The 19,253-nt window shown below is 42.2% G+C and overlaps 1 protein-coding gene across 4 annotated transcripts; it reads left to right on the top strand.

The window, feature by feature from the left end:
• The first annotated feature begins 22 nt into the window (after nucleotides 1–22).
• On the top strand, nucleotides 23–15,022 carry Cbx3 (chromobox 3). 4 transcript variants are annotated; one of them, XM_041640702.1, is made up of 6 exons: nucleotides 23–397; nucleotides 1,718–1,772; nucleotides 5,283–5,425; nucleotides 8,099–8,261; nucleotides 12,222–12,316; nucleotides 13,722–15,022. In XM_041640702.1, exons 2-6 carry the CDS (start codon nucleotides 1,749–1,751, stop codon nucleotides 13,846–13,848), a joined length of 552 nt encoding a protein of 183 aa, XP_041496636.1. In that variant the 5' UTR covers nucleotides 23–397; nucleotides 1,718–1,748; the 3' UTR covers nucleotides 13,849–15,022. The 4 variants fall into 4 exon arrangements, with proteins under 4 accessions (XP_041496636.1, XP_041496639.1, XP_041496635.1 ...); XM_041640701.1 differs by lacking the exon at nucleotides 23–397 and adding an exon at nucleotides 486–587; XM_041640704.1 differs by lacking the exon at nucleotides 23–397 and adding an exon at nucleotides 563–611.
• Nucleotides 15,023–19,253: the final 4,231 nt, after the last annotated feature.

Raw genomic sequence — 19,253 nt, 5'->3', positions numbered from 1 at the left:
CAGGGAGCCGAGAAAACGGTCGCGCAGTTTAAAATTAACGCTGCCGGGCGGGGCTTAAGCGGCGGCTCCGGCGTGCGGCCCTCTCCACCCTAGCGCTGTCCCTGCAGCTCCGCCTGCGCCAATCCTAGCCCGGGGTTTTCCGGGCCACGCTAATCTTCGTCCTTGTCCCGGGGGTACTACTCCCTCCCAGTCCGAGTCCAGCACCCCAGGCCCAAGGCCTTGGGAGCCCGCGCCCCGTGAGAAGGTGGTGCTTAAAGAACCCCGCGGCTCAGCGCCCCAAGCCTGGAGCGAGGAGGTGGGCGGAGCCCGGCTTTGGCGCGCAGCGCGACGCAGAGAGGCCCCCGCGGCCCTGCTCGCCTCCCCCTAAGGAGACCCCCGAGGCGCCACGCCGCGGACGGTGAGTGGCGCGCACGCCGCCCCCCGCAGGCCGCGTTCCCGGCGGGCCCCGCGCGGCCTGGGCGTGGGCGGTGCCTCCCCTCCCCCCCAGGCCGAGCTGCTCGCGCCCCCTCCCCTCGGATGTGGCTGAGCTAAGGCGCGCCGCCGGGAAACTCTGCAGGATCCGCGGCCCGGAGCATCCGAGCGGTGAAGTCGGTGGCTTGCTTTCTTATCTTGTGCGTGCGTTGCGGGGGCTAGGATGCTCTGTGCGCCCGGCCTTGCGGGGAGAGGCTGCGGGCCCCGTGCTCCGCCGTGGGCCCCGAGCTGCGGGGGAGGTTGGCGGGGCCTGGCTGAGGCGCCGCTCCACCTTACGGGGGAGATTAGATAGTCGTGCTGAGGGTGGGAGCGCGATGACAGCCGCGGAGACTCCAGACAAAGCGCGGGGCTCCCCTCCCCCCAGCCGCGCCGCGGGCCCGCGGGGAGAGCAAGGTTGGCTTTGCCGCCGCGAGGCCCGAGGCTCCGAGCTCCCCGCTACGTGGCCGCAGCCGGAGGGGGAGGCGCAAGCTGGTGGCGCAGTGCCCTTGAGCCCCCGCCGCCGCCTTTGTTTCTCCCCGCGGAGGCGCTGACCACGAGGCCCGCGCTCCCGAGTGGGGGGCGGACTCCTGGCCGTGGCCTGGTAGACGAGGGAATCGAACAGGGAAGGGGTCCTCTTCGAAAAGCGGGCGTGGAGAAGGGCAGTTCCTTCCAGCTTCGGCAGGACAGGCTTGGGAAGCTTGAGGCAGGAGTGTTGCCTGGCGTGCAAACCCAGACCGGACTATAGAAAGTGGTTACCACCACCCCCCGCAAAAGGCCAGGAAATAGGACTGAGACATCTCAGTGTTTTTATTCTACTCCATGATTGAAGAGGGAGGGCTTCTGGAAAAAAAAAAACAGAATTAATTATACACGAGTTTCTTGGACTATTCAAAAATTTAGAGGGAAAAAAATCATGGTAATTTACCGATAAAGGTTAATTAATGATGCTTGATATTCACACAGAAGATTGCCTTTCATAGAAAATAAACATTGTATTTGTTACAAATAAAGATTTACATTGGAAAAGTAATTCTGTATTATAACCAAGTAAAGTCTGAGGTACCAGTGTCCTTGGTAAGGTTTTAACTTTACTAACTTGGTTAAAGCACTAACGTACTTAAGTATGTATCTCTAATAACATAGAATCTCCGAACTGTTTTCCCTGCATTTTTATCTGAAATGTGCAGGATGAAATCCACACAAAACTTGCAGTTGCCTTTTGTGTGTCATGAAAATTTAACTGTCATGCATTTTTTTCTCGCAATAGCTCTTCAAGTCTTCGATTTTTTTAAAAAAAAATGGCCTCCAATAAAACTACATTGGTAAGTTTGTGAAACCCTAAAACATGTAAGAATCTTAACTAAAGAATTTTTTTGTTCTTTAAAAATTACAACCTTTAAGGTGTGGCACACGCCATTAATCTCAGCACACTGAAGGCAGAGACGGGCAAATCTCTGGGTTGGAGGCCAGCCTGGTCTGCAGAATGAGTAGTTAGTTCCAGGACAGCCAGGGCTACACAGAGAAACCCTGGGTCCAGGGAGAAAAAATTATCAGGCAGGACATGGTCGTGTCTGCCTTTAAGCCCAGCAGAAGCAGATGTGAGTATGAAGCCAGGCTATTTACATCCATGTACTTCCCAGCCAGCACTAGAAGAAAACCTTGAGTTGTTAATTTTGAAACATTCTTAATTGGCATCTTTTAAAACCTAATCTTAGGAAGACATAGTACAGCTTTAGCTGGATGTTCTTATTTTGAGACAAAGATCCTAAATGGCGAGATGGCTCAATCTTCACCCAAGGAAAGGTGGAAGGGGAGAGGACAGAACCCACAAGATTGTTCCCTGATCTCCACCAAAGTGTTTCCTGCTACCACATGATAATGTTTTTAATGAGCTTAATTGTGAGAAAAATGTTACATGGGGAAATCTATAAAGTAAGTTTTAGTTGATTGATAAGATTATACTTAAATCTGCTGAATTGTAGGTACACTGAGTATTGATTAAATGCAGAAGTTTAAAACGATACTTTGTGCACAAAGTGAATCAAATATAACAAAGTATTGTGTTGCCATGAGCAAGAATTACAAACTATGTCTAGGAATGAAAGAACAGTAGATCGATTCTGTATCTTTTGAGCAAGTTCCTGAGGATTGCTAAACCCAATGTTTGTATTGAGTTTCTAGTAAGTTAGACAAATTTATAAAGACATACTCTTTTTTTGTCAAGTTATAATAAAAATAAAAAATTAGATTAAAATTTGGACAGTGGCAGCACACACCTTTAATCCCAAAGCTCCATAGGTTTAATTCCAAAACATCAGAGGCTGGATCTCTGAATTCAAAGCCAGCCTGGTCTATAGAGCAAGTCCCAGGACAGTGAGGACTGTTACACAAGAAACCCTGTGGAATTGGGGGGAACACTAGGTCTAATCGTGTATGTTTGTAATCCCAGCATATTGAGAAGCGGAGACAAGCAGATTGCTGTGAGTTTAAGGCTAGCCTGGACTATAAAATACTAGATTAGTCAAGGTGTATGGCAAAACTCTGAATTGACAGATTTGTATTAAAAGGTGAATTTTGCTGTTAGGGTTTCTATTTTAATACTGATACATTGATTACCAGCATATAAGGCAGGTATTAACACCTAAGTAAAACAAAACTTGGTTTTGATCTGTGTAATGTCTTACTGAGTTTCTCACTGGAAAGGACAAGATGGTGATTTTTAATTTGTGCCATCATTATATTGTGCATGACTTGTAATACTCTGCAGAGCTGACTAGGATCTGTGATCTGAACCTGTCTGATCACTCTTGATAAATGACCAAATACAGGTTAAAGCCTTAGTGATAATAAGCACAAGTCTTTGGGCCAGGTGTGGTGATATACGCCTTTAATCGGGAGGCAGAAGCAGGTGGGTCTCGGGTGATTTTGAGGCTAGTCTGTTCTACAAAGGCTGTTTCACAGAGCAACCCTGTCTTGAAAAATAACAACAAAAACATCTGGGAAATTCCATAGGACGTTTGTTTAGGTATGCCCCGAGATGCTAGTAGGTTTAACTGCCTTGGGTGCTGCTGTTAATTTTTCCTGTTTGGATCCTTCATTTGGGAGATGGTTTTAGTGACTAGGCTTTTGAGGGGTTTTGGTTGGTTGGTTTTGTTTTGATTTGATTGATTAGGTTTTGATCACTTAAGTAGCACCCGTGCACACCTATAATGCTAACACTGGGGGAGACCAAGTCGGGGATCACAGCCACTTAAAGGTTAGAATTGGCTGCTGTTGTGGAGATGAAATGTTTGCGCATACTGTATTGGGTTGTTGTGGTGTCCCAAAGGGGCTTATAATTAACCATCTCAAGATTTTAAGCATCTAGTTTCTACTCCTTTAACAATCCTGAATATGTGCTGAGAAAACACTTAATGGGTGATATTATACCCACCCACCCTCACCAGAAAGAAAGAACTTTAGATTTTAGGGACACAGTTTTCCTCCATATCTCAAGTTGGCCCTGAACCCATGGTAATCAACCTATTTTGATTTCCTTGATGCTGCTAATAAGCTCATCATTTCTACCTCATGCCTCTCTTCAAAGTAAATATAGTCTGCTACCAGTTAAGATTCTAGGTTGAAAAACCCAGTAGGGAAGGAATTTTTCTATCCACCATTTTGGACACTTAAAGTGATAGTATAAGGTTTGTTATTCAGGAAAATTATCTACATGTAATAATTATGGGAAAACAATATTGTCTATTTAGTTTATTCATGGTCTCCATGGTTGAGGATAAAACTCTGTTTTTGTTTTGCAGCTAATTTTTATCCTTGAAACAATTTAAAATTGTTACTGTTGTTGGGAAAGCCATATCTTAGAGCTGTAGTTTTAATAGGTCTACTCTGCTACACTTGGTTCTATCATTTAGTGAGGTGTGGTAGTGCACACCTATAAACCTAGTACTTTGGGATGTAGAAGCTAAAGGATTGGGAATTTAGGGTCTTCCTTGGCTACATAGTGAATTGGAGACTACCTGGGCTATATGTAACCCTGACTTGAGTGTTTTGTTGGTTTATTTTCTTTCTTTTTTACTATCACACTTCATTCTTAGTTCTTTTTTACTGTGATAAGACATGACCAAGGCCACTTAAAGAAAAGTTTGTTGAGGTTTATAATTTAAGAGGATGAGTCCATGACCATCCTGGTAGGATGGCAACAGGCATGGCACTGAAGTAGCAGCTGAGAGGTTGCATTTGATGTTCAAGCACAAGGCAGAGAGCGCATGCTAAATGAGAATGGCGTTGGCCTTTGAAATCAAGTGTGCACTGCCCGGCTGCCACCCCCACACCCCACGCCCAGCAAGGCCACACAATTCGCAAACAGTTGCATCACCTGGGAACCAACCATTCCAGTATAAGCCTAGAAAGCCCTTCTCATTCAAACCACCAACTACTAATATTTACTCCATTCTGTCATTGTCTTGTGTTTTCTAGTTATTTGTCACTATGCTGTGATTAAAATGAGTGGTGATTCTGGTAAACATGGTCTTGTAGAATCCTGGAAACAAAACTAGGAAAGGATAAGGTTGTTTCTCAGATTTTTGGTTGTTGTTTTTAATTCTGTCATACTGGTGAAGGGTATTGGGTTTTAAGTGTAAATCAGTGGAGCAGAGATTTGATTTTATTATCTATTGCCTTTCTAGAATGTGCCTACCCTGGGTCACAGAAGTTTAAAAGGGGGTGGTGTTTTGGGGTTTTTTGTTTTTTGTTGAAAAGTAAATTGTGTCAATTTGGCCTTAAAATGTACTCAAGATTTTTTTTAAATTTTCTTAATTTCTCTTTTGTTTTAGCAAAAAATGGGAAAGAAACAGAATGGAAAGAGTAAAAAAGTTGAAGAGGCAGAGCCTGAAGAATTTGTGGTAGAAAAAGTACTGGACCGGCGTGTAGTGAATGGGAAGGTGGAGTATTTCCTCAAGTGGAAGGGGTTCACAGAGTAAGAAACTTCTTATGATTTTGTTTTAAGCGAGGGTGTCTCATGTAGTGCAGACTAGCCTGGAATCCTGGTGCTGGGATTATAGGTGTTCCCCATGCCTCATTTTTGTATTTGCTTTTTTTTTTTTTTGTTCTGTTAAGACAGGGTCTCCCGAACCCCAAACTGCTCTTGAACTTGCTGTATGGCCAAGAATAACCTTAAACTCTTATTTGTTCCAGTTCCAACTCCCTGGTGCACAGGATGCACCACCACACCTGGTTTATATGAGCCTAAAGATTGAATCCAGGGAGCTGGAGAGATGGCTCAGTGGTTAAGAGCATTGCCTGCTCTTCCAAAGGTCCTGAGTTCAATTCCCAGCAACCAATTGGTGGCTCACAACCATCTGTAATGAGGTCTGATGCCCTCTTCTGACCTGCAGGCATACACGCAGACAGAATATTGTATACATAATAAATAAATATTTCAAAAAAAAAGATTGAATCCAGGGTTATGCATGCTCGGCCAGCACTCCATCAGGCTACATCCCTGGCCCTTACTTTAGTAATTGTAATTGTGCTTTAATAAGCCTAAATTTTACTTTTAGCTTAAATATTTTACCAATTTGCCGAAAGAGATGTTAGAAGTCAATTTTAATTCCAGAACTATCTTATTTGAGGTTTATTTAAGGCTTCTGGGGTCTGAAGAGATGGCTCTGGTTAAGAGCACTTGTTCAATTCCTAGCATCCACATGGTGGCTCATAATCATCCATAACTCAAGTTCCAGTATATCCGGTGCCATCTTCTGATATTTTCAAGTACCAGGCACACACATGATCCACATGCATACATATGTGCAGGGGAAAAAAAGAGACTCATACACACAAAAAAGTTAATTTAAAAAAAAAATTAAAGCTTTAGCAACATTTGAAACCAGCATATTAGTGCTTAATTTATTGCTATCGAGTCAAACTTGGAAAATTAAAGCTCCCCACAGCATAATTTTTAAACTAGCCTGCAAAGAAGTAAATGTCACAGCATTTTTAAACAGAGCATTTGTAATGGATTCTCATTCTCTCCACCTCCCACTCCATTCTCTACATCTTTCATGTCCTAATGTGTTCTTTCATTAAAGCATTTAATGTCATATTAAACGAGCAAACTTGAATATCTCTGATCAAGAGCCTAACATTTACAGTGTAGTATGTTTATAATATAGAAGACAAAACTGAAAATAACACATCAGTCCTCCTGCCAAAATTAAACTTTGCCAATGTTACAGTCTGGAGATACCAGCGGACCAAGTATTAAGTACCAGATGTTAATAGCACTAGATATCACTGAAATCACTCATTCCATCTCATTCTCTAAAGATATTTGTGGCCTGAGCACAAAGAGTCTGTCCCTTGGTACAAGGTGGCCATACTACTATATTTGTGAGGTGATTCTCATTTTCCTCACAGCTCTTTTGAGAGACACATGGGAATGATTACTTTGGCCTTGTGCTCACACAGGAGTTGGCAGTCTCTTCCCCCAAAGCATCTATAAGTGACTGTTTTAGGCTTTGTGGGCCATTGATTTGTCTGCATGAGCAGCATAAAAGCAGCAGTAGCTAATGCCTTAAACAAGCATGCCTATTCCAACTTATGAACCCTGCCTGAAATTGATACCTTTCATTTCCTCCCAACCTTAAAAAAATTTAAGGGTAGAAATTGGCACTGTGCATGGTGGCACAATACTGTAATCCCAGCACTGTGACAGCTGAAGCAAGATTAGGAGTTTGAGACCAACCTAGTCTACAGTGATACAGTGTCTTTGAGGGGGGGTGCATACAACAGGCTAGATTTGTTCATTTTCTTCCTCAGCCCATGCTCTATATCATTTCCCAAATTGAAAATATTTCGTGTATGAGAATATGTCAGAATCTTTATTTCCAAACATCATTGGAGATCCCAAACCTGGGCATAATATATAAGGAATTGGGAATCACTGTTTTTTCAGAATTTAATCCCAGCCAGCTTATGGTACATATGTCCCTATCCTCCACCCCCCCCCCCCCCCCCAAGACAGGGTTTCTCCGTGGCTTTTTGTTCCTGTCCTGGAACTAGCTTTTCTAGACCAGACTGGCCTCGAACTCACACAGATCCGCCTGCCTCTGCCTCCCAAGTGCTGGGATTAAAGGCGTGCGCCACCACCGCCCAGCTCTGTTCCCCACCTTTAAACTCAAGGATGTTGGGATATAGCTCAGTTGGTAGCGTGCTTTAACTGGCATGCACAAAGCCATGGGTTTCATCCCACCATCAGACAAAGGGAGTGTGATAGAAAGTGCCTTTTATTCCAGTACTTGGGAGGTGGGGACAGGAGAATGAAGACTGGATTGCATAAAATTTGAGGCCAGCTAGGGTTACATGAAGTGAGTTGCATATGGAGCAGAAAAATTGGTTGTCCTTAGAGTCAGGTTCAACTGCCTTTGGGTTAAAATACCTGATTGCTCAGTTGGAGACGTGAAGAGGTGTGAAAGGAGATTAGACATTTTTAAATAATATAGGAAATAAAAAGGCATTTCTTTCTTTGTTATTATTCTACCAATATTAGTGTTATTCTATGGGAACTTTTTTTTTCAGGTAGTTGTAAACAGGTTCAGGTAATGGCAATGTTTAATTGAATCAACTTTTTGTTTTCTTTAACTGAACACAGTGCTGATAATACTTGGGAACCAGAAGAAAATTTAGATTGTCCAGAATTAATTGAAGCATTTCTTAATTCTCAAAAAGCTGGTAAAGAAAAAGATGGTACAAAAAGGAAATCTTTATCTGACAGTGAATCTGATGATAGCAAATCGAAGAAGAAAAGAGATGCTGTAAGTATAAAGTATTGCCTATTAGCCTGAGTCTTATCAACAATTAATAGCTTGAATTTTAATTACTTTGAACCTTTTTCCCCCTTCTAGAATACTTTTTATTTAGTTCATATTTTGTTCTTCCGAAGTGATGGGTTTTGTTGTGCTTTTTTTCATGCATAATTATCATTATACTTTGTTCTAATTCACCTCCCTCTCCCTTCCCCTTTATAGTTAATTTCCTGTTGAGGGTTGTGTTTGAGGCAAGGTCTCATGTATTGGAGAATGGCCTTGAACCACTCATCCTGTTACCTCTGACATCCTGACCCTGGAATTACAGATGTTCACCACAGTGCCTGCTTAAAACTAGAATAGGTTAGGTGTTTTAGAGAGTTTCACCATGTAGCTTTGCCTGGCTTCAGTCATAGAAATCTGCCTGCCTTTGCCTCCTGCGTGCTGTAATTAAAGGCATGCACCACCATGCCCAGCTAAAACTAGAATATTTTTTTTTTCACATGTATGGTATTTTGCCTGCATATGTATGTGTTTGCGTGTCTGTGTACCATGTGCATCTTGGTGTTCCCAGAAGCCTGAAGAGCGTATCAAACCCCTTGAGACTGAAATTACAGGCAGTTGTGAGCTACCATGTAGGTGCTAGCAATTGAACTCAAAATCTTTGATAGGGTAGCAGATGTTTCTAATTGTTCCAACCCTAGAATACTTTTTAAACTCCAATTGAGAAAATAAGAATAAAACTTTATAGAGCCGTTCGTGGTGGCACAAATGAGATAATCTCTACCCTTGTCTTTAAATTAGTAAAGGACTGTGAGCTTCAAATGTGATCATTTGAACTAGGTATCAAGAATTTTGCATATAGATCATTAATGTTAATACCAACACTGTTAACGTTAGATAATCACTCAGTTGAATAGATGAGAAAACATGATTGTAACAGGTGGGGATCTGAAAGGAAAGCATATACATAAGGGAAACAACTTTAGTAGTGATGCCTCAGCTGTATTGAGCCAGCCGTGTTCTAAACAGCTTAATTCATACACTCCAAAAAACCTACGACGTAGGTACCTTGGATAATTACCTTACCCAAACCCACAGACCTTTAAAGAGGTAGAGTTGTCATTCTATCCCATTCTGACTCCAGAGCCTGGTTACATTAATGTGAAACTTCAAGTGATTTTAACTTACTCATATCTTTAGTTCTCGATATACTCCAAAATTATATAGGCTATAATTACCAGCTGTTTGTTTTAGAAATTGAAAAACAGCCAGGTGGCAATATGACTTGAGTTTCCCAGTACTGGTGAAGCAGAGGCAGGCGATTTTTCTTGAGTTCCCAGACCAACCTACCTAACCTGGTCTGCATAGTGAGACATGATGAGGGGTCAGGGACAGACAATTTTAGGTAGAGAACTAGCTCAATAGTTAAGAGCACTTGCTGTTCTTCCAAAGGACACAGTGGGGGCTGGAGAGATGGCTCAGAGGTTAAGAGCATTGCTTGCTCTTCCAAAGGTCCTGAGTTCAATTCCCAGCAACCAATTGGTGGCTCACAACCATCTGTAATGGGGTCTGATGCCCTCTTCTGGCCTGCAGGCATACAGACAGAATATTGTATACATAATTCATAAATAAATAAATAAATATTAAAAAAATAAAGGACACAGTGGGTTTCCAGCACCCAGTTGGTGGTGGCTTATAACAATTCCTTAACGCCAATTCCAGTGGCTCTAACCATCCACCAGGCACACACATGATACGTGCAGATAATACATTCAATGTATAAATTTGTTTTTCGTTTTTGTTTTTTTAGGATAACAGTTTTAAAGTACTTTAATTAGCACAAACTACTCTAGTAGAAACCCCCCAATTCCGTTCCTAACACATGTGGGTACTTTGAATTTCCTGTGACTCCAGCTCCATGGGCTCCAACACCCTTTCTGGCCTCTAAGAGCACCCATACTTGGGTGCACAAGAAAATACACATAAATTTTAAAAATAACAAGACCAAAAAAAAAAACTAAACAAAACTAAATGGTTTAAGGCCAGAACTGATTGGAAACTGGGCATGGCGGCATTCACCTATAATTCCAACATTTGAGGGGTAAATTCAAGGTCATCAGGTACATAATAAACCTTGCCTGCCTGAAGACCCTAGCTTTAATTTTTAAAAAAATTTACATATAAGCATGCATATAAATAAAACCCAATTGGGTGTTAAACATGCTGTGGAAAATAGCCATCTTCAGTGTCTAAGAAAGACAGGGCTAGGCCCAATGTTTCATCCCTAAAATCCTACTACCTGAAGGAATAAGGAAGATTGTTTCAAGACTTTGAAGCTAATTCAGGCTTCAAAGAAAGGTGATTGTATTTTTAAGATAGTTCATAGCCCAGGCTGGCTTTTAAACCCTGATCGTCCCGCTTCCATCGAAGTACTAAATCAATCCCAGGGCTTCTTGCCACTAATCTTGGCTTGCTGTGAAATGTTTAAAAAGAACTGTAAAGACAATCCCAAATCTGTTAACTCAAAGTAGGAGATTTTACAGATTTTTTTGTCTGTTTTTTTAAAATAAGCAAATAATTTAGACTTAATTCCTAGAAGTAAGTCCATCGGATTTTATTGTTTGGGATTGGTTTGGTAACTTTTTTTTTTTTTTGAGGCAGGGTCTCTACATATCCCTGGCTGTCCTAGAACTTACTCTGTAGACCAGGCTGGCATCAACCTCAGAGATCACCTACTTCTGCCTCCTAAGTGCTGGGATTAAAGACTTGCATCACGATGCACAGGAGTAATAACTGATGTTACATTAGAAATGTTACTATTGGTAGGAGATCCAAGTATATGTATGTGCACCACATGTGTGCAGCCACCACAGAAGTTAGAATGAGTTGTATTCCCTGGAACTGAAGTTAGAGGTAGCTGTGAGCCATCAAGTGGGTGTTGGGGACTGAGCCCAGGTTCTCTACAAGATCAAGTGCTCTTAACCACTGAGCCATCTCTCCAGCAGCCTAGGGTTTTCTTAAATGTATATATTTTAGGCCACAGTCTTATGTAGCCCAGGGTACACTTAAAACTTACTGAATACTGAGATTATAGGCTTGTGCTACTGTAAGTGGCTGCATATTTATTTACTTGTTTTTTTATTTTCTTTGGGGGGATGGTTCTTGATAAAGTTTCACTTTACCCAGGCCCAGCCTTGAACTTATTGTACCTCTGCCTCTAAAGTGCTAGGTGTATAGGCACTTGAAATTTAATGTCAAGAGTGTATAACTTCTCGGTATGTTGTTGCATACTTGTAGTTCTAATGGTCAAGGAATTGAAGCTGGGGATTGAAAGTTTAGGGCTAATCTCTGCTACATAATAAGACTTTAAAATTTCATCTATTTTTTTAAGAAAAGGTCTTTTCTAGCCCAGGCTTACCTTAACTCCTCATTCTCCTGCCTCCAGCTACCAAGTGTTAGACTAAACCCAGAATTCCTTGCATACTAGGCAAATACTCTGCCAATAGAACTACAGCTACATTCCTAACCCCACGCATGTTTCTATATCTAACTTGGGTTATGTTTTTGTTTTTTTTTTTTTAGACAGGGTTTCTCTTCATAGCCCTGTAACTTAGGGGTTTTTTTTCCTAGTTGTTGCTGTCTCATTGCTTGGAGTTCTGATGAAAGTTGTATTTCATAAAGAGTTCTTAATTTTATTTGTTGTGTAGAAATATTTATGCAGGGGGCTGGAGAGATGGCTCAGTGGTTAAGAGCACTGTCTGCTCTCCCAGAGGTCCTGAGTTCAATTCCCAGCAACCACATGGTAGCTCCAAACCATCTGTAATGAGATCTGGCGCCCTCCTCTGGCATGTGGGTATACATGGAGGCAGAAAGTTGTATACATAATAAATAAATAAATGAATGAATGAATCTTTTTTTAAAAAAAAAGAAATATTTATGCAGGCTATTACCTCACCCTCTAAACAGGCTGACAAACCAAGGGGTTTTGCCAGAGGTCTTGATCCTGAACGAATAATTGGTGCCACAGACAGCAGTGGAGAATTAATGTTTCTTATGAAATGGTAAGTGTGCGGAGCAATGGTTTTAGGGTGGTTTTTTGGGGGAAGGGGTTGTTTCCTCCCTCTGTGTGTGCATGCATAATGATGAGAGCAGTATGTATATCACATGTTAGAGGACAGCTTTGAGTCCATTCTCTGCACCTGGATGTAGATTCAGGACTGTGTGCCAAGCATCTTTACCTGATGAGTCATCTTGCTGGCCCTCATTACATACAGTTTAAAAAGGATGGAAAGTACTTCGGTTGGGTTTTTTTGAGAGGGAGGTGATTGAGCAGGGTCTCGCTGTGTAGCCCTGGCTGATGTAGAATTCTCTTTGTAGAACAAGCTGACCTCAACTCAGAGTTCTGCGAATTAGGCCTGAAAGGAAGAGGGTGGTGTTGGGAGTGGGGGTGGTTGGTGTTGGTTTTTCAAGACAGGATTTCTCTGTATCTCTGGCTGTCCCAGAACTCACTCTGTAGACCAGGCTTGCCTTGAACTCAGAGATCCACCTGCCACTGCATCTTTTTAGTTTTTCAAGACAGGGTTTCTCTGTAGCTTTGGAGCCTGTCCTGGCACTAGCTCTTGTAGACCAGGCTGGCCTCGAACTCACAAGAGATCCGCCTGCCTCTGCGTCCCCAGTGCTGGGATTAAAGGCGTGTGCCACCACCACCCAGCTGCCACTACATCTCTTGAGTGCTGGGATTAAAGGAGTGCACCACCACCACCTGATTTGAGTGTTAATTATATGGAAGTTATACACAAGGTTTCTTTCTTTTTTTGGTTTTTCGAGACAGGGTTTCTCTGTGTAACAGCCTTGGCTAAAATTTACTCTGTAGTCCAGACTGACCTCAAACTCACAGGAACCCCCTGCCTCTACCTCCCAAGTACTGGGATTAAAGGCATACACCACCATTTCCCAGCTATACACACACACCAGGTTTCTTAAACATGGTGGCTCTAACCTATAATACCAGCACTTGAGTTCAAGGTCAGCCGGGACCATTTTGTGGAGAAACCCTGGGGGGGGGGGGGGGTGATAAAGAAAAATGTATAGCCTCTTTTGAGAAATGAAATTATTGATATGTAAGGTTCTGTGATGGCATGTGTCTGAGATCCTAAGGAAGTGACTGCTGCAGAGGACGAACACGTGAGAAACTGGAGAGGGGTTCGGATATGAACCAGGGGAGTCTGGACTGGTGTGCACTTGAAAGCCTGTCCCTATTTTAAACCTGCTGGCCCAGCGTTTCTATAATAAAGCTGTCTCTTCTGTCCCTGGGGGGAAAAATTATTGATATGTAATCACACTACCATGCATCCATCTAGTAGCATTTACATTCATTTTTATTCAATTAGTATTTATTGAATAGAGCTCAGATGACATGCACAGTTTAAACGTTTAACCTTTTTTCCCCCTTCCCCCCTCAAACAGGAAGGACTCAGATGAGGCGGACTTGGTGCTGGCAAAGGAGGCGAATATGAAGTGTCCTCAGATTGTCATCGCCTTTTATGAGGAAAGGCTGACTTGGCATTCTTGTCCAGAAGACGAGGCTCAATAATTGTTTGCATTTTTATATATATTTATATATATATAAAATCTGGATCTTGAGTTTTGAATTACTAGTGTGGAAAAAATAGCATTCTAATGAAAATCGAGTTTGATATGCTGGTTTTGAAAGTATTGACAGTAGTTGGGATATTTTTGGTTTTTGTTCTGCATCAAAAGGCACTGATTCCTTTGAGCAAATAAAAGCTTTCTGTAGTTGCTTCTTTTAACCGTAGAATGTTTGATACCGTGTTGTATTTCCTCGGCTTTGAAGAACAGCTTTTCTTAAATGCTGGGGAGATTTTACAGTCATTACTCAATCAGAAGTTATTTTTAACTGGGACACAGAAGGACCATTCTGGGTTTTTGTTTGTAAGCTTGTGTGTGCATAAGACCCTTATGTTGTAACTTTTTCATTTTGTCATGTTTTTAGTACTCAAAAACTGTAGATGAAAACATGTGTTGAGATTCCTCCCTTGTGAACATTTTCCTGAAACCATAACCTTTCAGATCAAGTAGACAGTTCTGGAATTTACTGGATAGTTTTAAAGCAACCACATCAGAATTTATTATCACATACAGTAGTTTGTTTACAAAATTTTGTCTTTACAAACTACCCCTTCAGAAAATGGAATTAGACAAAGTAGCACTATGACTTAATAATAACAAGACTTATGCTGGGTGTAGTGGCATGTGCCTTTAATCCCAGTACTTTGGAGGCAGATGGGTCTCTGATTTAGACTAAATCAGCTGGGTCTATTGAGTTTCAGGTCAGCCAGGGCTATACAGAGAATCCCTGTCTCTAAAAACTAAGCAAAAAGACAATTGGGCATGTAAGGTTCCTCTAGTGAACCATTCCTTTGTAGAAAGTTGAAATCTAAAAGGTTATGATGTGTGGAATATCTGTTTGCTGTGGAAATAGAATCATGGTTAGAGATGGTGTTGGCAATTTCAGACCTGCTGACATAAATGAACAAAATCTGGTAATATAAACTAATGACTTGCATGCTTTTTCTTTACCCTGTCTCATTCCTTACTGGTAGGATCAACAATCTTTTCAGTATTTGGGTTCTGGTTCAGTGAGCCAGAAAAGTAACTTTGTAGTATCAGAATGTCATCCAACTGTATATTTACTTTATTGTAAATAATGGTGAACAGTGGTCAATAAATAGTTTTATATTCCTTTATGTGATGGCTTCTTTGTCATTGTCTGATTTGCTCTGTAATGAGGGTGGAAACATCTAATCATAGAGTTCATCCTTTATTAGTTTTGAGACAAGGCCTCTTTGTAGTTCAGGCTCTCCTCCAACAGTCATTCTCTGTCAGTCTCCCAGGTACTTTGTTATTTTGAAATAGCCTCACATATCCCAAGTTAGCCTTAAACTTGAGTACCAGGATCACGAACACATATCACCACACATTTTATTTATATACATTGATTTACAGTCAATATGAACTGGGTAGTCCCAACATTGACTGTCTGCATAATGGAGAAGTTAACAGTTCTTTAGCTTCATGAAGCTAGAAGCCTCAGCTCAGCTATCCCAGCCTTGTGCTGAAGGGATTCACTTTAGTACATGTTGGGAGGCCCAAGAAGCATGAGTGTGATGGTAGCTACAGGGATAGCCCAACAGCCTGAAGCAAAGGTAGGCAGTCAGTACTGCTTTTTCCTTGGATGTCTTAAGATTTTATTTTTAATATGGGAATTGGGGATGGTGAGTGCTAGAACCTTGTATGCCCTAGAGTTACAGGCATTGTGAGCTGCCTAGAGTAGATGCTGGCAACTGAACTCAGGTTCTCTGGAGGAACAGGAAAGTTGTTCACTGCCGATCCATCTCTCCAGCCAGCCTTGGACTACTTTATGTCTGGGTTACTATTCAAAAGGCTGCCCAGTCTAATGCGAGTCTTTACCATCCTTTTTACAAATAGATAAACCCACGTAAAAATGTATCTACTGATTCCAGTCGCCTTAAACTGACCTTTAACCTTTACATCTCTTCTCAGGGTCTTAACTAGGCTGAGCTTGTTTGAACTGTCAGAGGAGTAGGTTGATGGTCATTTTTCTCTTTCTGACACAACACCTCAGTTTTGTTTTACTTGTCTCAAATATACCACTCGGTTTCCTAACTAAAAAGCTTATGAGAAGACATTTTACTTAATTTTTCTGTCATCAAAGTAAAAACAGGCATTATTGGGGGTAGCTGTGTGCTTCTCTACTGTTTGTGTATACGTGCTAGGTTTTTAGATAGTTTTAGGTAGTGTAACAAGTACTTGATAGCTAAGGAGCATGGAGGCCAGCATGCACTTCAATATGCCAATAGACACTACAGGTTGCCATTTGTCCCTTTTGCCAAAGGTAAGGGCAATGACTCCGTTTGGCTTCCCAAATTCTTGAGGAATGCTGGCTTTTAGCTAACTGCCAAGAATCCTCCATTGTCCAGGTTGAACCCATTTCTGGACATTTATTTGGTCTGCTTTTTGGAGTTGGGGGAATTGGAAGTTTTCTTTGGACCTAACTGCGTGCATCATCGTGTCTGGGTAAATGATGTACTTTTAAAAGAAAAATAATTCAGTTCCAAGTATGACCATACCTGATTGCAAGTCCTATTAGAGTCATGATAACAAATGCAGCATGGTAAGAAACAGAAATGTGGGTAAATAGAACAGAAGATCAAGATACAGTCCATGCAGCTGTAACCACCTGGTGTTTGACAAACATGCCAAAATCCTGGATAATGTTAAAATCCAGACACTCCAGGTGCAGTCTACCCTCCCTGCCTTCACAAATATCCAAGTACTTCTCTGCCCCACCCCCATTCCTAGGAATGACCCCTTTCAGATAGCAAAGTCCTAAAAGCTACAGGCAGGACAAGTGAATTGTCACATCACACACTAAGTAGGCCCATTGTTCTTCCTGATGTCCCTTATCCTGAAATGTACCTGAGACCTTCAAACACTTGCCTCAACCAGAAATACAGAAAACAAAATGTCTTGGCCTAATTAGATGATGTCACCCAACGTTGGCTCCATTTTCTGTGGCTCAACACCTGCCCTCCCCCTTTCTCACAGAGGACCTTAAAAGAACAGTTTCTGTCCTAGGCAAGATGAAGCTTTTTGCTTCTGAATGCACAACTGTATCTGAAACTTTTCCCTGAAGAACAATCCAAATTCATGTTTCTCTGGAACCCTAGTTCTTAAACACCTAACAGGGAAAAGACAGCCTCTTTAACAGAGGATTCTGGAAACACTGGACATCAGTTGCCATTCTGGTTTGCTTTTTGTTGCTGTGACACACACCATGACCCAAAGCCCCTTAGAGGAGGAAAGGGTTTCTTTCTAGCTTGCAGGTCATAGCCCACAGAGGAAAGTCAGAACAGAATTCAAGCAGGTACTGAAGCAGAAACCCTGGAGGAATGTTGTTTACCGGCTCAAGCTTAACTACCCCAGGCTCTTCTACAAACTGAGACCACCTTCCTAGTGACAGGACTACTCACTGTGGGCTCGGCCCACTTACATCAATCATGACAGAGTCCTGCAGACTTGGCCACAGGCCAACCTGGTCCAGGCAGTAGTCAATTGCAATTCCTTCTAGGTCATTCGAGATTATGCCACGTAGAGCAGAGGAATAACATGGTATCTTTATCTGGTACTGCACAAAACACTGCACCCTGTGAAACTCCTAGAAGTGGAGATGCTTCAAGGTGCAGGGACTGGAGGAAAGGAGATGAACCTCGAGGAATTAAAATGCTCCCTAGCAAGAGACCATTAACCTCTCAACGAAACTTCAGAGTGGAAGTCTGCCAGTTATACGTGGCAGAGGGTCAATGTCTAGAATATACAAAGACCTTGAAAACCAAACCCCAAGCAAGTAATCCAATTAGAAAAAAAAAGATAAAAAAATGAATAGTTTGTAAAAGAAGAAATACAGCCAGGGGGTGGTGGCGCACATCTTTAATACCAGAACATGGGAAGCAGAGGCAGACAAATCTCTGAAGCCAGCCTGGTCTACAGACCAAGTTCCAGGTCAGCCAGGGCTACACAGATATCCTGAGTTCACATTCTGAAGAATTTCTCCGTTTATTCTCCAAATAGTCTTTATACCAAAACTTAACTTAGGGGAAATACATTATATTCTGTCTCCTAGGTAACCAGGTGAATGGCTTTCAATCACATCCACAACTACCTGTCTGCTGCTTACTCTAGCTGTTACATAGGTTTGAATTAGCATTTCTATAAGGCATCCTCCAAATTACAAAGGAAGGAGCAAAACATCCTGACCTTTTGTTAGGTTAGCAACAGCCTGCCTGGCAGGATGCATGACCCATCTCAGGTGTGGCCTATGGCTTGATGGCTTGGCTGCCTTGCCATATAGAAATATGGGCCTACACTCTGTCACTGCAGAGATGGCTCAGTGCTTAAGAGCACATACTGATCCAAGTTATATTCCAGCACCCATTCCTGGCAGTTCATGACTGACTCTAACTCGGGCACCTTTAGTGAACTCTGTGGTCACCTGAATTCATGTGCACATGCTCATGCTCGCTCTCTCTCTCTCTCTCTCTCTTTCTCTCTATCTGTCTCTATCTCTCTCACACACACACACTCACACACAAATACACACACACAAAATTTCTAAACATTTTTTAAATACTTTTACCTTTTTGCTACATTTATTTATTGTTTGTTTGTTATTTACTTGGGGGAGAGAGAGATGAGACAGCGTAAGTGGGGATGTCAAGGAGTTGGTTCTTGCAGCTGGATGATGGGGCAGAAGCCTGTAATCCCACCACTCGGGAGGCAGAGGCAGGCGGATCTCTGTGAGTTCGAGGCCAGCCTTGTCCAGAGAACTCCCGGACAGACTCCAAAGCTACACAGAGAAACCCTGTCTTAACACTGCCCCCCCAAAAAAGGTGGATTTCTCAGTTCAAGACCAGCCTCATCTACAGAGTGAGTTCCAGGACACCCAGGGCTACACAGAGAAAGTCTGTCTTGGAAAAGAAGAGAAGAAAAGAGAAATTAGAGAGGGAGAAAAGGAAGGAGGGAGGGAGGGACAGAGGAAGGAAGGAAGGAAGGAAGGAAGGAAGGAAGGAAGGAAGGAAAACATTTTCCTCTTGAAGTACGTGATTCCAAATTTGAGTTCTTCACTTCTCTCCTGATACTTCTTTTTCTTTTCAAGACAGGCTGAACTCAAACTCACAGAGATCCACCTGCCTCTGGCTCCTGAGTGCTGGGATTAAAGGCGTGCGCCACCACCACCGGGCTACTCTCCTGTTCCTTATGTCTGTGGTTTGTGGTCCGTGTGTCTCATATCTGTCTGTCTCTAACAAAAGGTTTTTCCTCTCTATTTATTGAATGTCACAGAAAACAAGCTGTGGGAAAGGAATGAGGACTACATTCTACAAAAATCCTGAACAGTTT

Source organism: Microtus oregoni, unplaced genomic scaffold (assembly GCF_018167655.1).
Source record: "Microtus oregoni isolate MIOR12 unplaced genomic scaffold, Mior012 000064F_ref0000363, whole genome shotgun sequence".
NCBI lineage: Eukaryota > Metazoa > Chordata > Mammalia > Rodentia > Cricetidae > Microtus > Microtus oregoni.
This window is presented reverse-complemented; position numbering and strand designations above follow the sequence as displayed.

What these genes read in the sequence shown, in the direction of transcription:
- Cbx3 (XM_041640702.1), top strand. Translation starts at nt 1,749, where the DNA reads ATGGCCTCCAATAAAACTACATTG. An exon ending in CCTCCAATAAAACTACATTG is followed by an intron (nt 1,773 to 5,282) that starts GTAAGTTTGTGA and finishes CTTTTGTTTTAG; the next exon opens with CAAAAAATGGGAAAGAAACA. An exon ending in AAGTGGAAGGGGTTCACAGA is followed by an intron (nt 5,426 to 8,098) that starts GTAAGAAACTTC and finishes AACTGAACACAG; the next exon opens with TGCTGATAATACTTGGGAAC.